General features: G+C 42.9%; 1 protein-coding gene across 5 annotated transcripts; it reads right to left on the bottom strand.

The window, feature by feature from the left end:
- Positions 1–2,609: 2,609 nt before the first annotated feature.
- Positions 2,610–19,423, bottom strand: LOC135549925 (GA-binding protein subunit beta-1-like). Of its 5 annotated transcripts, none has more exons than XM_064980320.1 (8): positions 19,263–19,423; positions 12,665–12,772; positions 12,286–12,453; positions 11,823–12,017; positions 11,285–11,504; positions 10,543–10,716; positions 6,586–6,704; positions 2,610–6,300 (listed from the first exon to the last, which is right to left on the bottom strand). In XM_064980320.1, the coding sequence occupies exons 2-8, from the start codon at positions 12,770–12,772 to the stop codon at positions 6,010–6,012; spliced, it is 1,275 nt and encodes a 424-aa protein (XP_064836392.1). In that variant the 5' UTR covers positions 19,263–19,423; the 3' UTR covers positions 2,610–6,009. The 5 variants fall into 5 exon arrangements, with proteins under 5 accessions (XP_064836392.1, XP_064836391.1, XP_064836393.1 ...); XM_064980319.1 differs by lacking the exon at positions 19,263–19,423 and adding an exon at positions 19,052–19,185; XM_064980321.1 differs by lacking the exon at positions 19,263–19,423 and adding an exon at positions 19,052–19,185 and having other exon boundaries at positions 10,543–10,713.
- Positions 19,424–20,679: the final 1,256 nt, after the last annotated feature.

Here is a 20,679-nt window from a genome sequence, read left to right as displayed (position 1 = left end):
TAAAGATCATCAAGGACAACACCCACCCGAGCCACTGCCTGTTCACCCCTCTATCATCCAGAAGGCGAGGTTAGTACAGGTGCATCAAAGCTGGGACCGAGAGACTGAAAAACAGCTTCTATCTCAAGGCCATTAGACTGTTAAACAGCAACCACTAACATTGAGTGGCTGCTGCCAACACACTGACTCAACTCCAGCCACTTTAATAATGGGAATTAAGGGGAAATGATGTAAAATATATCACTAGCCACTTTAAACAATGCTACCTAATATAATGTTTACATACCCTACATTATTCATCTCATATGTATACGTATATACTGTACTCTATATCATCTACTGCATCCTTATGTAATACATGTATCACTAGCCACTTTAACTATGCCACTTTGTTTACATACTCATCTCATATGTATATACTGTACTCGATACCATCTACTGTATCTTGCCTATGCTGCTCTGCACCATCACTCATTCATATCCTTATGTACATATTCTTTATCCCCTTACACTGTGTATAAGAAATTAGTTTTGGAATTGTTAGTTAGATTACTTGTTGGTTATTGCTGCATTGTCGGAACTAGAAGCACAAGCATTTCGCTACACTCGCATTAACATCTGCTAACCATGTGTATGTGACAAATAACATTTGATTTGATTTGATTTCCCGTATCCGCACCAGGTGGTAGGCGTTCCGTAGGTCCAGCTTGAGAACACGGTGGCCCCCTGGAACGGCTCGAAGGCCGAGGAGATGAGGGGTACCGTTTCTTCACTGATGTCGTTGAAACCCCCGTAGTCGATGCACGGGCACATGGTTGTGACCTTCTCCACAAAGAACCCTGCTCCTGCGGGGAGATCAGTTATGATCTCATGCAACATATTTTGTGACTGGCATCAGATGATGAGTTCAAGGATATTATTTGAGAGAACGGTTCCCTTCACTTTGCCTCGTAGGCAAGCACCAAATAGTTTTTCACAGTGGTCTATGGGAAAAATAAGGTGAAGACATCTCAGATCATTTGTACACGAGTGATTTTTTTCCAACTCTGTCAACAAGAAACACTGCACCTAAATACTGCACAGAATTGGCAGTTTTGTACACAGTACACTATCTAGAACCCAAAAGGGTTCTTTGGCTGTCACCATACGAGAACCCTTTAAAGAAACCTTTTTGGTTCCATGTAGAACTCTTTTGGTTCCAAGTGAACCCTTTTGGGATCCATATAGGACCATTTCCACAAAGGGTTCAACATGGAACCCGAAAAGGTTCTACATGGAGCCAAAAAGGGTTCTCCCTGGAACCAAACAGGGTTCCCTCATATGGGGAGAGCCGAATAACCCTTTTTTCTAAGAGTGGAGGCTATCCATCTCTCATACACTCTTACTTACGGACTACAAGAAAATAGATGCGAGAACACTGTGATCCAAGATTATTTACAGACATGTTCATTCACATAGTCATACATGACTTTATACATAGATTGACCTGTGGCTCGAAAAAGTTTTGATTATCTGGTGGTCACAAGAAAAAGTAGGAGTTCTGGGAACCACCATAGTACAGCTGAACAGCACAACTACATTGGTATACTGCTGCATAATGTCTATGTCGATGAAGATTACTCTATTGTCCATTGTCACAGAGAAACAAGAGAAATACAATGAGTTCCAGAAGTATTGGGACAGTGACACATTTTTTGTTTTGGCTCTGTACTCCAGCACTTTAATAACTATGAGGTTAAAGGGCAGACTGTCAGCTTTAATTTGATAGTATTTTCATTCATATTGGGTGAAATTTAGAAATTACAGTACTATTTGTAAATAGTCCCCCCCTCCCTATTTTAGTGGACCAAAAGTATTGAGACAAATTCACTTATTTGTGTATTCAAGTAGTGAAAAGTTTAGAATTTGATCCCATATTCCTAGCACGCAATGACTACATCAAGCTTGTGACTCTACACACTTGTTGGATGCATTTGCTGTTCGTTTTGGTTGTGTTTCAGATTATTTTGCGGTAAATAATATTGTGTCATTTTGAAGAATAGATAATAAGAATAGAAGATGTTTCTGCTCGTCGAACATCTCATTCCAAAATCATGGGAATTCAAGGTGCTATTAGGAGCAATATGGAGTCACATTAAATCCCTCACGTAGTCTCTTTGGGCGCGATCCAAACATGTTTGAATCAATTTCAACTTAATGTGCGGATAATAGGAGAATGAGCGATGAACAAGAGGAACACGATTATTTACTCCTCTTCATTATCCACTGATGCCATTGCTGTGCTGTAGCCCCTTAGGGAGAACATTTACATGAAGCCTAAGAGCCACGGAGGGAAATAAGTCTAACTCCTTCACGAGGGATTTCTGTATTGTGAAATGTATATATCTTGACAACTTGATTGCTGACATGCAAAACATTTTGGGACTATATCAACAATGGACTAATGAAACAAATACCAAAAGATCATTTTGGGGTGGAATTTTCCTTTAACACAGATGTGAACAGGGAGTTACAGCAGCAGGCAGAAATGACCTACTACAATAGAAGCATCTATAACACAGGTTATTGTAGGGTAACCTGCATGGTGTTAGAAGAAAAAGCAGTTCTCATAAAAGAGTTTGCATTTATTTGATGCTTAAAAATAGTCCATACACTTCTCTTGAAATAACAAAACAATTATACAAAACCATCCTACATTATTCATTACACAACTTGTGGCAAGATCATCATTCCTTATCAAGAGGAAAGTCCCTAATAGTGTTCTGTTGATTTCAAAATGGTGTCTGCTGTGATGTCTGTTATCACAAAAATATGCTATACTGTATCCCAATAGAGAGATCTAGTAAGAATTCTGGATCAGGTATATTCTATTATAATATGCTTCGGTGAGATGCTTTATGATAAAAGTCAAATGATTAAACATTGAGGCTTCACGAGGTTACTTCACTGCAGTGCCATGAGCAGCAGTGTAACATTGCAAATTCAAAACAGTTGGAGAACTTGGCATGCACGCATCAAATGAGGGAAGTTGAAGGGAAATTACCCCCAAAAAACTATCAGTCCATTGTTGATAGAAACACCAAAAAAGCAGTTTGAGTGGAGTTTTCCTTTAAAATGTGGCTGGGCCTTTGAACCCAAGATCCACATCCCTTGAGCTTGTATTTAATATTATCTCGATAGAAAGTACAAATGCATTCTTACATAAATGACAACTTGTCATAGCGATAAGGGAGTTAGAAAATAAGTATTTAATAACGCTTCAATATCACTGTGGGTTACTCTACAGTTGTTCCACATGCTGTATTAGTAGCAAAACAACTGGATTGAGGGAAAGAAATATAGATATATGATCCCTGTTCAATGTCATTTCACAGACCTCAGTCCGTTAGTGTAGTGCCACCTGCTGGTCAAAATATGGAACAATGCATAAAACAGGAAATTGTACTGAGCCACGAGTTCTCCATCTCTGAGAAGACTGAGGTTATCCAACACACACAGTAAAGCACGTGGCAGATACCAGTTCTAACATTTTAAAGACAGTTTATCGTTTTTTTAATCAAAGCAATCAAAGTACACACAAGTCATTCATGGCTCGGTCAAGTGGCCACAACTGTGAAAGCAGTAGCGTAACGACAGGTAAAGCTACAACAGTCAAATCATGGTAAATATGATTATTCATCAAATTGGTGCATACTAAACATGTTCAACTATACAATCTAGCAAAGAGATGCCAAATGAAAGATGTGCTTATATTTCATATATAGGCAGTTTACATCCCATAGCATTCAGATACACTTAAAAAAATACATTTTATATGTACATAAGAAAAAGGCTTGTGGAGAGCTTATAAAATATAACTATTAGTCATGAAGAATATTGACTTCTGAACAAAGGAAGAGACAAGTCTTTGTTTACAATAGGTGAGTGGAGAGCGCAATAGGGCAGAGGAACGGTATTCCAGCAAAACAGCAGGCCTCTTCCTCCAATAACTTCAAAAGGGGCAGTAGAGGTATTGGGGCTGGTAAGTATAGGGGTTATCTGAGGGGGTTTAAATTCTGAAACCAAAATTGGTGGTGTATTTCATCCGCCCAGTTAGCCATGGTGAAAAATCAAATTATTCAAGATGTACACTCCTCTCAAAAACTTTTGGTAATGTGTGTACACGCACACACACTACCAAAAGTATGTGGAGACCTGCTTGTCGAACAGCTCATTCCAAAATCATGGGCATTAATATGGAGTTGGTCCCCACCTTTGCTACAAAGTTGGAAACACAGAATCATCTAGAATGTCACTGGATGCTGTAGCGTTAAGATTTCCTGTCACTGGAACTAAGGGGCCGAGCCCGTCCGAGACTACTATTCCTCCTCCACCAGATTTGACAGTTGACACTATGCAGTCAGGCAGGTTGCATCCTCCTGGCATACGCCAAACCCAGACTGCCAGATCGTGAAGCGTGATTCATCACTCCAGAGAACGCATTTCCACTGCTCCAGAGTCCAATGGCGGCGAGCTTTACACCTCTCCACCCAACGCTTGGCATTGCGCATGGTGATCTTAGGCTTGCTTGTGCGTGGCTGCTCGGCCATGGAAACCCATTTCATGAAGCTCCCGACGAACAGTCCTTGTGCTGACGTTGCGTCCAGAGGTAGTTTGGAACTTGGTAGTGAGTGTTGCAAGAGAAGACAGGCAATTTTTACGCGCTACAGCACTTGGCAGTCCCGTTTTGTGAGCTTGTGAGGCCTACCACCTCTCGGCTAAGCCGTTGTTGCGCCTAGATATTTTCACTTCACAATAACAGCACTTACAGTTGACCGAGACAGCTTGAACAGGGCAGAAATTTGATGAACAGACTTGTTAAGGTGGCATCCTATGACAGTGAAACATTGAAAGCAACTGAGCTCTTTAGTAAGGCCATTCTACTGCCAATGTTTGTCTATGGAGACCGCATGTCTGTGTGCTCAATGTTATATCCTGTCAGCAACGGGTGTGGCTGAAGAAGCCACATCCACTCATTTGAAGTGGAGTCCACATACTTTTGTTTATAGTGTATCAACATCGTTAATTTTACGAGACACCCTTATTCCTGTCCGTCTCTGGGGAGTGGGGCTACTAGTGATTAAAGCCACGGGGGCATTAAAACGATGGGAAGTTTATCTTTGTGTCAACATCAGCGGGAGGAAAGTTGTGGCTTGTGCAACAGTAAACCTACAATCACTACCGCACTATGGAAGTGGCACCGACGACAACTAGAGGACAAAGCTTAACGTGGTGCCACGAAAGGCAAAACACTGCCATTCACAACTTTGAAACAATTCAATATTACACTGTGAATGATGAGCCCAATACATGCGGAGAATGACTGTTGCCAACTACATGCACTGTCATTACTCATGTAAGAGGATTATTTTGAAATAGGAAATGGGCATGCTTAAGTACCATTCCCATTGCCCATGGTGGTGGGTGGTTGGATGGAAGACTGAGGCAGAGGGAGACTTTTGAGACCTGAAGGAGTTGAACAAAACAGTGTTCTCTCCAACAGACCTGCCCTCTGGTTCTATGGATGGACGTGTCTAATAAACTTTGGATGTGCATCTTGGTCACATTAGGACATGCTGTTGGAACCATGAAAAATGCATTTCCCCACACAACATTGACATGTCTCAGACACCATAGATATCCGAGACCGAGCGCCCGAGGCCCCGTTTTTCCCAGGGAGCATAGACGTTCTTCAGCTAGGCAACCTTACCGAGTCACAGGCTGAGCAGGTCCCGTTCCTGCTCCTCAATCAATATATTCAGCTCCTCGCTTCGCTATTTGTAAAAAAATAAAACACAAATAAACACAGTTGAGGAAAATAAAACGGCAGAAAAAGTAAATATTGTACAAAAACAAAACATAGCAGGAAAATAATTAACAAAAGAGCTATGAAAACACCAACAGGCTGGCCTGTCGCCTGAGTCCACGTGTCCATTTCTCCTTCAGTCAGTGACATCAGTCTGTCTGACATTATGAGATGACCTCGGTGTGGGAGGGCGCCGAGTCCACCAGCGTCACCTGCTCCTCGGCCGAGTCCAGCCCCTCCGTCTTGATGATGATGTCTCCCTCCTGGAGCATCATCTCCTCCTGCACCTCCTCCTCACCCCCAACCACCTCCTCCGAGGTGCCGTTGGTATGGCTGTGCGACATTGCCTCCAGCTTCATGCGGTACTGCTCTGCTTCCTGCTCCTTGCACATCAGCTGCTGCCGGTACTCCTGGGCCTTCCGGTTGGCCTCCTGCAGCTGCCTCTGTAACTGCTCCTGGATAGAGGGATGGATGGATAGAGAAAAGGAGACCAAATTGTCAGACTGCAGGTCACACACACACTTGCACCCCACTTGTGCCAACTCCACAGTATCAAAGTACCAAAATAATCTAAGGGTTTCATATAGTCTATGCAAAAAACATTTTCACAGCAGATTCTAAAATCTCTAGAGCAATATTAAATAAAACTGGTTAAATCAGTTAAAATGGCAGAAGAATATCAGTTCAATGTATTGCACAAGAGAGAAAAAAAATGATCTAAGAAGTGGTCCGCCCCTGACCGTGTCTCCAGACTCCATGTGGTTGGCCGAGGCCTCCAGTTTCCTCTTGCGGGAAGGCGGGGGCTGGGGTTCCTCATCAACCACCTCCTCTGTCACCTGATTGGCTGGCATCGCCAACACTGCAAATCAACAGACAACAGTTCAGAGCCTGGAGGATCATACAGTCTCAAAAGTGACTATAGGTCACTTAATAAAATAGTGCATTCGGAAAGTATTCAGACCCCTAGACGTTTTCCACATTCAGTTACATTACAGCCTTATTCTAAAATGTATGCAATCATCCCCCCCCCCCCCCAATCTACACACAATTCCCCATAAAGACAAAAATACGTTTTTACAAATGTATTTATAAAATAAATTAAAAAAAACAAGTATTCAGACACTTTACTCAGTACTTTGTTGAAGCATCTCAGGCAGCGATTACAGCCTGCAGTTTTCTTGGGTATGACGCTACAAGCTTGGCACACCTGAATTTGGGGTCTCTCTCCCGCTCTCTGCAGATCCTCTCAAGCGCTGTCAGTTTGGATTGGGAGCGTTGCTGCACACCAATTTTCAGGTCTCTCCAGAGATGTTCAAATCGGGTTCAAGTCCGAGCTCTGGCTGGGCCACTCAAGGACATTCAGAGACTTGTCCCGAAGCCACTCTTGCGTTGTCTTGGCTGTGTGCTTAGGGTCATTATCCTGTTGGAATAGGAACCGTCACACCAGTCTGAGGTCCTGAGCGCCCTGGAGCAGGTTCTCTCTGTACTTTGCTCCGTTCATCTTTCCCCTCGATCCTGACTAGTCTCCCAGTCCCTGTCGCTGAAAAACACCCCCACAGCATGATGCTGCCACCAACATGCTTCATCATTCAGGCCAAATAGTTCGATCTTGGTTTCAACAGACCAGATCATCTTTAAAATATATACAGTGCCTTGCGAAAGTATTCGGCCCCCTTGAACTTTGCGACCTTTTGCCACATTTCAGGCTTCAAACATAAAGATATAAAACTGTATTTGTTTGTGAAGAATCAACAACAAGTGGGACACAATCATGAAGTGGAACGACATTTATTGGATATTTCAAACCTTTTTAACAAATCAAAAACTGAAAAATTGGGTGTGCAAAATGATTCAGCCCCTTTACTTTCAGTGCAGTAAACTCTCTCCAGAAGTTCAGTGAGGATCTCTGAATGATCCAATGTTGACCTAAATGACTACTGATGATAAATACAATCCACCTGTGTGTAATCAAGTCTCCGTATAAATGCACCTGCACTGTGATAGTCTCAGAGGTCCGTTAAAAGCGCAGAGAGCATCATGAAGAACAAGGAACACACCAGGCAGGTCCAAGATACTGTTGTGAAGAAGTTTAAAGCCGGATTTGGATACAAAAAGATTTCCCAAGCTTTAAACATCCCAAGGAGCACTGTGCAAGCGATAATATTGAAATGGAAGGAGTATCAGACCACTGCAAATCTACCAAGACCTGGCTGTCCCTCTAAACCTTCAGCTCATACAAGGAGAAGACTGATCAGAGATGCAGCCAAGAGGCCCATGATCACTCTGGATGAACTGCAGAGATCTACAGCTGAGGTGGGAGACTCTGTCCATAGGACAACAATCAGTCGTATATTGCACAAATCTGGCTTTTATGGCAAGAAGAAAGCCATTTCTTAAAGATATCCATAAAAAGTGTTGTTTAAAGTTTGCCACAGCATCATGGTTTGGGCCTGCTTTTCTTCAGCAGGGACAGGGAAGATGGTTAAAATTGATGGGAAGATGGATGGAGCCAAATACAGGACCATTCTGGAAGAAAACCTGATGGAGTCTGCAAAAGACCTGAGACTGGGATGGAGATTTGTCTTCCAACAAGACAATGATCCAAAACATAAAGCAAAATCTACAATGGAATGGTTCAAAAATAAACATATCCAGGTGTTAGAATGGCCAAGTCAAAGTCCAGACCTGAATCCAATCGAGAATCTGTGGAAAGAACTGAAAACTGCTGTTCACAAATGCTCTCCATCCAACCTCACTGAGCTCGAGCTGTTTTGCAAGGAGGAATGGGAAAAAATTTCAGTCTCTCGATGTGCAAAACTGATAGAGACATACCCCAAGCGACTTACAGCTGTAATCGCAGCAAAGTATTAACTTAAGGGGGCTGAATAATTTTGCACGCCCAATTTTTCAGTTTTTGATTTGTTAAAAAAGTTTGAAATATCCAATAAATGTCGTTCCACTTCATGATTGTGTCCCACTTGTTGTTGATTCTTCACAAAAAAACAGTTTTATATCTTTGTTTGAAGCCTGAAATGTGGCAAAAGGTCGCAAAGTTCAAGGGGGCCGAATACTTTCGCAAGGCACTGTAATATATATATATATATATATATATATATATATATCATTATTTTTTTTTTTTTTTTTTTTACATGGTCTGAGAGTCCTTTCGGTGCCTTTTGGCAAACTCCAAGTGGGCTGTCATGTGCCTTTTACTGAGGAGTGGCTTCCGTCTGACCACTCTACCATAAAGACCTGATTGGTGGGGTCCTGCAGAGATGGTTGTCCTTCTGGAAGGAACTCTGGAGTTATGACAGAGTGATCATCGGGTTCTTGGTTACTTGCCTGACCAAGACCCGCCCCCCCGATTGCTCAGTTTGGCCGGGCGGCCAGCTCTAGGAAGAGTCTTGGCGGTTCCAAACTTCTTCCATTTAAGAATGATGGAGGCCACTGTTCTGTTTTGGTACCCTTCCCCAGATCTGTGCCTCAACACAATCCTGTCTCGGGGCTCTACAGACAATTCCTTCAACCTCATGGCTTGGTTTTTACTCTGACATGCACTGTCAACTGTGGGACCTTGCGTCAACTGTCACTGTCAACTGTGGGCACAAGTGTGTGCCTTCCCAAATTATGTTCAATCAATTGAATTTAGCACAGGTGGACTCCAATCAAGTTGTAGAAACATCTCAAGGATGATCAATGGAAACAAGATGCACCTGAGCTCAATTTCAAGTCTCATAGCAAAGGGTCTGCTTACTTATGTAAATCATTTATTTATACATTTTCAAAAAAATCTAAAACCCTTTCCTTGCTTTGTCATTATGGGGTATTGTGTGTAGATTGAATAAATAAAACATTTTCCTCATCAATTTTACAATAAGGCTGTAACGTAACAAAATGTGGAAAAGGGGAAGGGGTCTGAATACTTTCCTATTGCACTGTACATTAATGATGAAGTAGAACACACAGTTCTACAAAGCAACTTGCACAAAACAATCTACTAGAAAGCTAAAAAATGTTGTCTACAAATTCAAGATTCACATTGTAACAACAATAAGGTTTCTTGTGGTTTAAGTGGACATTCCACCATATTGCTAAACTTACTACTTTAATATTGCGTTCATAAGCAAGTGAGAAGGGGGTAATTACCAGTTCAGAAATCATAAATACCAGTTGGATGCATTCATGTTCTTTGAACTCGTTGAGAAACACAGATTGGCTAATGGCCAACAAGCTGCGTCAACCATACTAATACATTGCTTTTTATAAATAATGTTTTGTTGTATTTAACAGCCGAAAATGCTGTTATCGAGGTAATTTCCTAAGTAGGTGACCTCAGAGGTCAGCATATGGGAGAGGTTGGAGCTCAGGGATGATGGATGAGTTTCCCACTAGTAATTGTTGTACTAGTTGGAGGGGCGATAGTGGATTTTTCCCTGTCATATGCGGTAAATACCACCTTCCTACTTGGTTATGAACACAGCATTAGAACACCAAGTGCAGGTTTCCTAGACTCAGAGAAAGCCTACCCTTAAGACTAAAAAGAGCTTTCAATTGAGATTCTCCATTGAGTGTGCTTTTCAGTCCAGGAGTAGGATCTGGGAAACTGTTCCCAAATGGATAGGGGCTATGGGAAGTGGCTACAGGCTGAAATTGAACAGGGTCACTGTTAAGTGACCAAAAGGGAGACGTTTGCTTACTCTGTTGTCCGTGCTGCATGGTGACAAAGAATGGCTGACCAAGCCCTCCAGTCTGCAGGTTGCCGTGTTGGTCGGTCACTATGGTGATAACCCTTTGACCTTGCTCGTTCACCATGTGCTGGATGCTGCTGGGGTCCAAAGAATTGGCTGCTATGGCTTCCTCAGATTCAACTGCTGTCAGACAAGGGATCAAATAGGGAGAGAGAGAGGAGGGAAAAGTTCAAGTTAACTGTCGACTGCAGCTCTTGTACTAGGAAATAGTTCATAAGCCTATATACACTGTACTTTGTGGCAGTCAACATGTCGACTCAATATTCTCATTTAAATAAGCATTACATACAGTAACATGCTAAAGCTCAAAGGAATTCAAGCTGTGAGAAAGTATTTACATCTGAACACTGAGAATGAATGTTTATTTTCGGCATGACCTTTTACTCCCACATATCGCATATTGTGGTGGTAGCTACCCGTTTGTGTGGGTCCAACACAGCATCAGCAGACTTTATCAGCTTATAAGATCAGAGTGATATAGGCCAGGCACTAGATTAGAGAAAACAAAGGAGCTTGGGGCATATTGCTCTGAGGCAGGGGAATCCTTGAACTCTTATGCAGCTATTAACTGGAGACACAGTTTCCATAACATAAAAGCAGTAAGATGGACACGTTTCAGCCACAAAACCTTTTGTCTTCTGACAATAGTATGAACCCTAGCCTAGTCTGTGTGTATAAACCCAGTAGCTACCAGAGTTGGCCTTGGCAGCGTTGTTGAGGAGGTCGGCCAGGTTGACCACGCCCCCCTGGAGCCTACCAGAGTTGGCCTTGGCAGCGTTGTTGAGGAGGTCCGCCAGGTTGACCACGCCCCCCTGGAGCCCTGGGATGCCCTGGATGATAAACTGAGGCTGGGCCGAGCTCCCCGTCATGCCAGCCTCTGCGTTCATGTTCACCTGGTTCTGCATTCCTTCCTATAGACAGACACATCGTCAACACTATCAGAGCATACATACAACACCGCAACAGACAGGGGAGACCGTCAAGATAGAAATCATAAGAGTTCCTACAAACAAAAGAGAGGAAGTTGTGTATTGAAATAAGTAGTAATGCAAAAACGTCTGTATCTGGATAATTATGTAAATGCATTGTAATCCTAAAGGAGCATACTGTCAAAGAAGTTCAAAATAATGTATTTTTGAGTGCAAGTCCTTTGGTACATTATTTTTGGAGTCCATAATAATATTGCATGGACCTTTCAATTAGACTCCACATGCAACTTAAGGTCTCACCTGTAGTAGGAGCATAAGGTCTGCATTCTGGATGTCTCCTGCGATGTCGAACGGCGTCTTATCGAATTTACTGAGAGCGTGTACATCTGCGCCATGTTTGACGAGCGTCTCCGCTACCCTTTGGTGGCCGTTCTGGGCGGCCCAGTGGAGAGCAGTCATCTTCAGCATGTCTTTGGCATTAATGTCTGCTCCACTCTGTAGAGGGTGACCCAGGAGAAATAAGGAGAGGAGAAGGCACCTGGCAGATTTGTACGTTTTTCTGCTTTCTTCACACATGTATCCACATTTTCTAGTGTACTTAGATGGAAGACATTTTGGTCAGAGAAAGACTAGGTCTGCATCTGAAATTGGCATCTGGTCAAAAGCAGTGCACTATATTAGGAATAGGGTGCCAGGTCAGACCCAACCTAGATATCAGGCCTAAACACAGAATAAACAGCTAAAACCTTAGAGACGCGTGTACCCTGACTAATAGATCCACGATGACGGTGTGGCCCTCTGAAGCGGCCATATGCAGAGGGGTCCTGTCCACTTTGGTTCGGGCGTCCCTGCTGACACCTGCTCTGAGCAGCACCTCGGCGGTGGAATAGTGTCCGTGTTGGGCGGCCAGGTGCAACGGAGATGTGCCCAGCTACACAGAGTGCCAAAGAATAGGAGGGACAAAGAATCAAAAGACCATATAGGTGAATTGGACTGGCACTTTTTTTACTTATGAACTTGCATATCTTGTTTTGCATTTAGATCACACAAACCAGCCAAAACCCTGGGGTGGGTAAAAGTAGTTAAACTGAAGCAGATAATAAAAATTGCCCGGATAGAGAAGTTAAGAGAGGAATCATTACCCAGTCTGTGGTGAAGGGAGCCCCGTTGGCCATGAGTGTCCTGACTTCATCGTCCTGGCCTTTCCGTGCAGCCTCAAGTAGCCGCTTCCCCAAATCCACCAGCGACATCTGAGACAACACAATTACAAAGGTTGCAGTATTTGTCCCCATGTGATTGTACACGTATACAACTGTTGCAGTATATTTTTCCCTGATCTGGATTTTAACCTTTATTTGATGCTTTTTCATCAAACTGTCCCCTTTTCTTTTTATGTCAGATGGTCAGGCACCATCCTCAGACAACTGATTTCAATTTTGGTCCAATTCTCATTTCTGGAAAGGCTAAAAATAAAGTTTAAATCCAGGCCATGTGACATGATTAACCAAAACACAGGGCCCTACTTGATAAAGTATTGTAACGACCCTGGGTTTATAAGCGCGGAAATCGACTCTGCCACTTGAGCGTGCTTTTGCGGCACAGTCGATAGCGCGCAGGACCTCGGGCTCAAAGGTCGAGGGTTCGAGACCTGCTCCCTGCTGTTTCATTACAGTATGTACTTTTATGCCTGCTTTTGAAACTCAATAATGGGTTAGGGTTCTCTAGCTTAATCAAATAAGAGGACTCTGCCCTAGCAGATATTTACAAATGAACATAGCTAGATGTGTTTAAATCATACTTCTGATCTTACATACATAAAGTTAAGTTATTAGTTATGTTAGATACATTTTTTTTAACAGCAGTCATCATGGAAGTATTCAAGTAGTAATGGAACTTACAACTTTCACTCCTCACATACTGCTGTTACCGTTTATCCTGCTGCCTAGTCACTTTACCCCTACCTATAGGCAGACACACAAAAGTATGTGGACACCCATTCAAATCAGTGGATATTGCTATTTCAGCCACACCCGTTGCTGCCAGGTAGGGCTGCACAATATATATAGTGTAACGATAGACATTTTTCTATCAATTATTTCATTGTGTTGCAAATCACTCTTTACGGCAATAGTTATTATCAATTGGATGACACTTTGCGTGGAAATTTGCAACACAAACAAACATGGAAGAGAGTGAACGTGACACATAGCACAGAGGTCGTGCCTAAGAGGGGCTACTTCGGTCACATGGATGTGGTTTGGGTATGAAAAGTTTGACACGGACCAGAAAACCGTCCTCTGCAAAATATGCCGCAGGCCAGTCCAGACAACAGGCTCAAACACCACTAACCTCTTTTACCACCTATGTAAGAATCATGTGAAACAGTACGGAGAGAGTCTACGGATGAGACCCAAAAAAGTAGTTGAGTGCTCAAAACAAACCCCCGACTCAGATGTTGCAAGAGGCTTTTGCTCGCCGTACACCATATGGCAAAGAATCACAAAGATAAGAGATAACAGCTGGCGTTACAACTTACATCTATCTGCAAAGACATGGTCCCAATTTACACGGTCGAGAAACAGGGGTTTTATGAGTTGGTACTAACACTCGACCCAAAGTACCAAATGCAAATTGATATGTGACTTGTTTTAATGCCAAAATAACATGCAAAACAGGCAAGCCCCAAAAAGTAAATTTTAGGCCTATATTTGTTTGAAACTATAGTTGAAGTGTTTTCCATTTACCTTTTTAGATTTGATACATACATTTTATATTTTGTTACATGCTTAATAAAAAGTGTACAAAGGTTTAAATAAAAGGAGAAATAATCAAATATGATTAAGTACATTTTTGTTGAGTATAATTCAAAATGTAATAAGAAGGCCTTTACGTGTCATTTTACATTGTCATTTTATTTACAGAAAATGTGCTATAATCGTGATATGCGTTTTAATTGGGATATGAAATTACCTATATGGGGATATGAGATTTTGGCCATATCACCCAGCCCTACTGACAGGTGTATAAATTCAAGCACACCTCCATGCAATTTCCATAGACAACATTGGCAGTAGAATGGCCTTACTGAAGAGCTCAGTGACTTTCAATGTGGCACTGTCATAAGATGCCACCTTTCCAACAAGTCAGTTTGTCAAATTCCTACCCTGCTAGAGCTTCCCTGGTCAACTGTAAATGCTGTTATTGTGAAGTGGAAACATCTAGGAGCAACAACAGCTCAGCTGCAAAGTGGTAGGCCACACAAGCTTACAGAGTGCTGTAGTGCGTAGAAATGGTCTGTCCCCAGTTGCAACATTCAAAACCAAGTTGCAAACTACCTCTGGAAGCAACTGTTCACCTGGAGCTTCATGAAATGGGTTTCCGTGGCCGAGCACAAGCCTAAGGACACCATGCACAATGCCAAGCATCGGCTGGAGTGGTGTAAAGCTTGCCGCCATTGGACTCTGAATGTGTTTTCTGGAGTGATTAATCACGCTTCACCATCTAGCAGTCCGAAGTACAAATTTGGGTTTGGCGGATGCCAGGAGAACTCTACCTGCCCCAATGCGTAGTGCCAACTGTAAAGTTTGGTGGATGGGGAATAATGGTCTGAGGCTGTTTTTCATGGTTCGGCTCAGCCCCTCAATACTATAGCATACAATGGCATTCTAGACGATTCTGTTCATCCAACTTTGTGGTAACAGTTTGGGGAAGGCCCCTTCCTGTTTCAGCATGACAATGCCCCAGTACACAAAGGGGGGTCCATACAGAAATGGTTCATCGAGATTGGTGTGGAAGAACTCGACTGGCCTGCACAGAGCCCTGACCTCAACCCCATTAAACACCTTTGGGCTAAATTGGAACAATGCGAGCCAGTCCTAATCACCCAACATCAGTGTCTGACCTCACTAATGCTTATGGCTGAATGGAAGCAAGTTCCTGCAACAATGTTCCAACATTTAGTGGAAAGCCTTCCCAGAAGAGTGGAGGCTGGTATAGCAGCAAAGGGTGGACCAAGTCCATATTAATGCCCATGATTTTGGAATGAGATGTTCGACGAGCAGGTGTCCACATACTTTTGGTCATGTAGCGTTAATTTATCAACTGGGTGGTTTGAGCCCTGAATGGGTTACAGGCAACAGTCGCACTGAGCTAAAGGGTAGAGCTGCCGCTTTCAATGTGCGGGACTCTAACCTGGAAGCTTATAAGAAATCCTGCAATGCCCTCCGACGAACCGTCAAACAGGCAAAGCGTCAATACAGGGCCAAGATTGAATCGTATTACACCGGCTCCGACACCAGTCTCATGTGGCGGGGCTTGCAAACTATTACAAACTACAAAAGGGAAGCACAGCTACGAGCTTCCCAGTGACACAGGCCTACCAGACGAGCTCAATCTCTCCTATGCTCGCTTCAAGGCAAGCAACACTGAGGCATGCATGAGAGCATTGGCTGTTCTGGACGACTGTGTGATTACACTCTCCATAGCCAACGTGAGTAAGACCTTTAAACAGGTCAACATTCACAAGCCTGTGAGGCCAGACGGATTACCAGGACAAGTGCTCTGGGCATGTGCTGACCAACTGGCATGTGTCTTCAGACATTTTCAACATGTCCCTGATTGAGTCTGTAAAACCAACATGTTTCAAGCAGACCACCAGTCCCTGTGCCCAAGAACACTAAGGCAACCTGCCTAAATGACTACAGATCCGTAGCACTCACGTCCATAGCCGTGGTGCTTTGAAGGGCTGGTAATGGCTCACAACACCATTATCCCTAGATCCACTCCAATTTGCATACCGCCCAAACAGATCCACAGATGATGCAATCTCTTTTGTACTTCACACTGCCCTTTCCCACCTGGACAAAAGGAACACCTATGTGAGAATGCTATTCATTGACTACAGCTCAGCGTTCAACACCATAGTACCCTCAAAGCTCATCACTAAGCTAAGGATCCTGGGACTAAACACCTCCCTCTGCAACTGGATCCTGGACTTCCTGAAAGGCTGCCCCTAGGTGGTGAGGTGAGGGTAGGTAGCAACACATCTGCCACGCTGATCCTCAACACTGGAGCCACTCAGGGGTGCGTGCTCAGTCTCCTCCTGTACTCCCTGTTCGCCCACGACTGCATGACCAGACACGACTCCAACGTCATTAAGTTTTCAGACGACAACAGTGGTAGGCCTGATCACCGACAACGCAGAAACAGCTAATAGGGAGGAGGTCAGAGACCTGGCGGTGCCAGAATAACAGCCTGTCCCTCAACGTAACCAAGACTAAGGAGATGATTGTGGACTACAGGAAAAGGAGGACCGAGCACGCCCCCATTCTCATCAACAGGGCTGTAGTGGAGCAGGTTGAGAGCTTCAAGTTCCTTGGTGTCCACATTACCAACAAACTAGAACACACACCAAGACAGTCGTGAAGAGGGCACGACAAAGCCAATTCTACCTCAGGAAACTAAAGATTTGGCATGGGTCCTCAGATCCTCAAAAGGTTCTACAGCTGTAACATCATGGTTGCATCACTGCCTGGTACGGCAATCGCTCGGCCTCCGACCGCAAGGCACTACAGAGGGTAGTGCGTACGGCTTAGTACATCACTGGGGATAAGCTGCCTGCCATCCAGGACCCCTACACCAGGCGGTGTCAGAGGAAAGCCCTAAAAATGGTCAAAGACCCCAACCCCCCCCCCCCGCCATAGACTGTTCTGTTTACTACCACTTGGCAAGCGGTACCGGAGTGCCAAGTCTAGGGCAAAAAGGCTTCTCAACAGTTTTTACCCCCAAGCCATAAGACTCCTGAAAAGGTAATCAAATGGCTACCCAGAGTATTTGCATTGTGTGCCTCCCCTCAACCCCTCTTTTACGCTGCTGCTACTCTGTTTATCATATATGCAGTCACTTTAACTATACATTCATGTACATACTACCTCAATTCGCCCGACCAACCAGTACCCCCACACATTGGCTAACTGTGCTATCGGCATTGTGTCCCGCCACCCAACCCCTCTTTTTACACTACTGCTACTCTCCGTTTATCATATATGCATTGTCACTTTAACCATATCTACATGTACATACTACATTCAATCAGCCCGACTAACATGTATATAACCTCGCTACAGTTTTTTTCCCACTCTTTTTTTACTGTTGCTTTTGTTTACTTACCTATTGTTCACCTAATACTTTTTTGCACTGTTGGTTAGACCCTGTAAGTAAGCATTTCACTGTAAGGTCTACACCTGTTGTATTCGGCACACTTGACAAATGCCTGGCTCGAGTATAAGAAAAGCCATATACCACACCCCCTTGTGTATTATTGCTTAAATCTACATCAATTACCTCGTACCCCTGCACATGGACTCAATATGCATTTCTCTCTCTGCATTGTTGGGAAGGCTAGCTTACACCTGTTGTTTACGAAGCATGTGACAAATACAAAATGTGATTTGATTTTCAATTTGGCGTTTAATGTAAGAAATCAATAGTGAAAGACGCCCTTTCGTTCTGTGGAGTACATGTGTGTCACTACTCCGGAGACAACACAGGTTTGTTTATATTACTGCTGCATAGACTCGTGCAATACAGGCGAATGAGTAGCCATTCCCGATACATGCTTATCAGACGTTCCATTTGAGCATGACACAATGAATGTTGTAAAATACGGAAGTCAGTTATGCTACATATAACATACATCACTCAAAATCCTTTATCATTCATTGCTGACATAAGTGAAGGTAGTTATCCGTAACGTCCAACGGGTAATAGGCTAACTCTTCATTTGAAAAACGTTATGATCTGTGGCATGGGCAAACAATGACCCAGCACAAAGTAATATGTTCGTAAAATGTGAATAGCAGATTTGCATTTTTTTTTAGTTGTCGTTACATAGTAGTTCGCTGATTGGTTATCGGTGACTAATTATTGCTTACAATCATGAAAGCCCACGAACATGAGGCTCTCTTCATTGCAAAAGCGTGATGATGATGATGATGCCATCATTGATGGAGAAGACGAGTAGCCATCTTATGCGCCTCCGTGGTGAAAACGAACAAGAGGCGGCCATGTGTCACATTATCCGTTAATTCTTTCACTCACATTATTTAACAACCACCAACAAAGACATTTAAATACATGACAGGAAACACTGATATTAAGTTGTTGTTTTTCCGGGGGAAGTCAGTAGAGAAATTCCTATTTTACACGAAGAGAAAAAACTACTTCCACATCCGGTTAACGGCATTCTTTCGCGTATGCCTCAAATGGTTTCGCGCAATTTCAAATTTGAACGTTCGATTTATTTAGAATTGCTTGTTTGTCAAAGACGTGAGACGCAATCACCTTTATGTACGAGTATTTCTACCACCTATGAGCCTGATTGCGCCAGGTTTGTTATCTAACCAACCATGTAGCTAGTAGCTAAAGTTAGCAAGTAATAACTACACCTACAGTAACGTTAGTTAGCAACGTTAACGATACTTTAAAAAGTATGAACATGCACTTTTAAGAAATGAGAAAGTTCTACAAACTTTTGAGCGCGTGATGGATGGATTTTCGCACAATGTGCCAACTTCGAAACTACCACGTTGCGGAGTTACTCGGTCTCGTTGCCAGTCAGATTTAAGATGTGCTCCACATAGTTAGCTAATGCCTGGCTAACTTTAATAACAGCAAACGTTAGCTAGCTAGCTGCAGGCTAGCTAGCCGAATGGAAGCAAGCTAACGTTGTGTAGTTCTTACCTCGATAAGGCTTCAAATGAATGCTCTTATGCTGCGGACATAAGTTCCTATACCAAATTATTTTCTCAACTTAGTGAATTAAAATAAATATTATTTTTGTATTTGAACGGATACAAAGATGGCGGCTACTCGACACCGGAGGTGAAAACCGAGCCTTTTGAACCCTCTTGTGGGCGGGCGCATGACTTGGAAAAGTAGCAAGGCCAGATGCGAGATCAGCTTTTCCTCCTTCAATGCCCACTTTAACGCTTTACGGTAATAATACGAAACTGAACTAATATCAGAGCACATGAGACCTGCACCCCTTGCCCAAGCTATAATATACACTGAAAAAAAATATATAAACGCAATAATTAACGATTTTACTGAGATACAGTTCAAGGAAATCAATCAATTGAAATAGTTTAATTATACCATCATCATCTATGGATTTCGCATGACTGGGGAGCCAGGCACAGACAATCAGAATTAGTTTTTCCCCACAAAACAGGCTTTATTACAGACAGAAACACGTGTCAGTTTCATCAGCTGTCCGAAGGTCTCAGACAATCCTGCAGGTGAAGAAGTCGGATGTGGAGGTCCTGGGCTGGCGTTGTTACATGTGGTCTGTGGTTGTGAGGCCGGTTGGTCGTACTGCCCAATTCTCGAAAATGAGGTTGGAGGTGGCTTATGGTAGAAAAATGAATATTATCTGGCAACAGCTCTGGTGGACATTTCTGTAGTCAGCATGCCAATTGCATGCTCCCTCAACTTCAACTCATCTGAGGTGTTGTTTGAATCAGCTTCTTGATATGCCACATATGTCAGGTGGATGGATTATCTTGGCAAAGGATAAATGCTCACTAACAGTGATGTAAACAAATGTGTGTACAAAATTGGAGAGAAATAAGCTTTTTGTGCCTCTGGAACATTTCTGGAATATTTTATTTCAGTTCATGAAACATGGGACCAACACATTACATGTTGTGTTTTATATTTTGTATATATATATATATATATATATATATATACACATACACTACCGGTTAGAAGTTTGTACACACCTACTCATTCAAGGGTTTTTATTTATTTCACTGTTTTCTACATTGTAGAATAATAGTGAGGACATCAAAACTTTGAAATAACACATATGGGATCAAAAAAGTGTTAAACAAATCAAAATATATTTGTTATTTTAGATTCTTCAAAGTAGGCACCCTTTGCCCTGACAGCCTGGCACACCCTTGGCATTCTCTCAACCAACTTCACGAGGAATGCTTTTCAAACAGTCTTGAAGGAGTTCTCACAAATGATAATGCCACAAAGCGCAAATCAGATGGGATGGCTTATCGCTGCAGAATGCTGTGGTAGCCATATTGGTTAACTGTGTCTTGAATTCTAAATACATCACTGAAAGTGTCACCAGCAAAGCACCCCC

This window comes from Oncorhynchus masou, chromosome 12 (assembly GCF_036934945.1).
Source record: "Oncorhynchus masou masou isolate Uvic2021 chromosome 12, UVic_Omas_1.1, whole genome shotgun sequence".
Classification (NCBI taxonomy): Eukaryota; Metazoa; Chordata; class Actinopteri; order Salmoniformes; family Salmonidae; genus Oncorhynchus; species Oncorhynchus masou.
The sequence above is the reverse complement of the archived record's forward strand: the minus strand, read 5'-3'. Positions and strand labels throughout refer to the sequence as shown.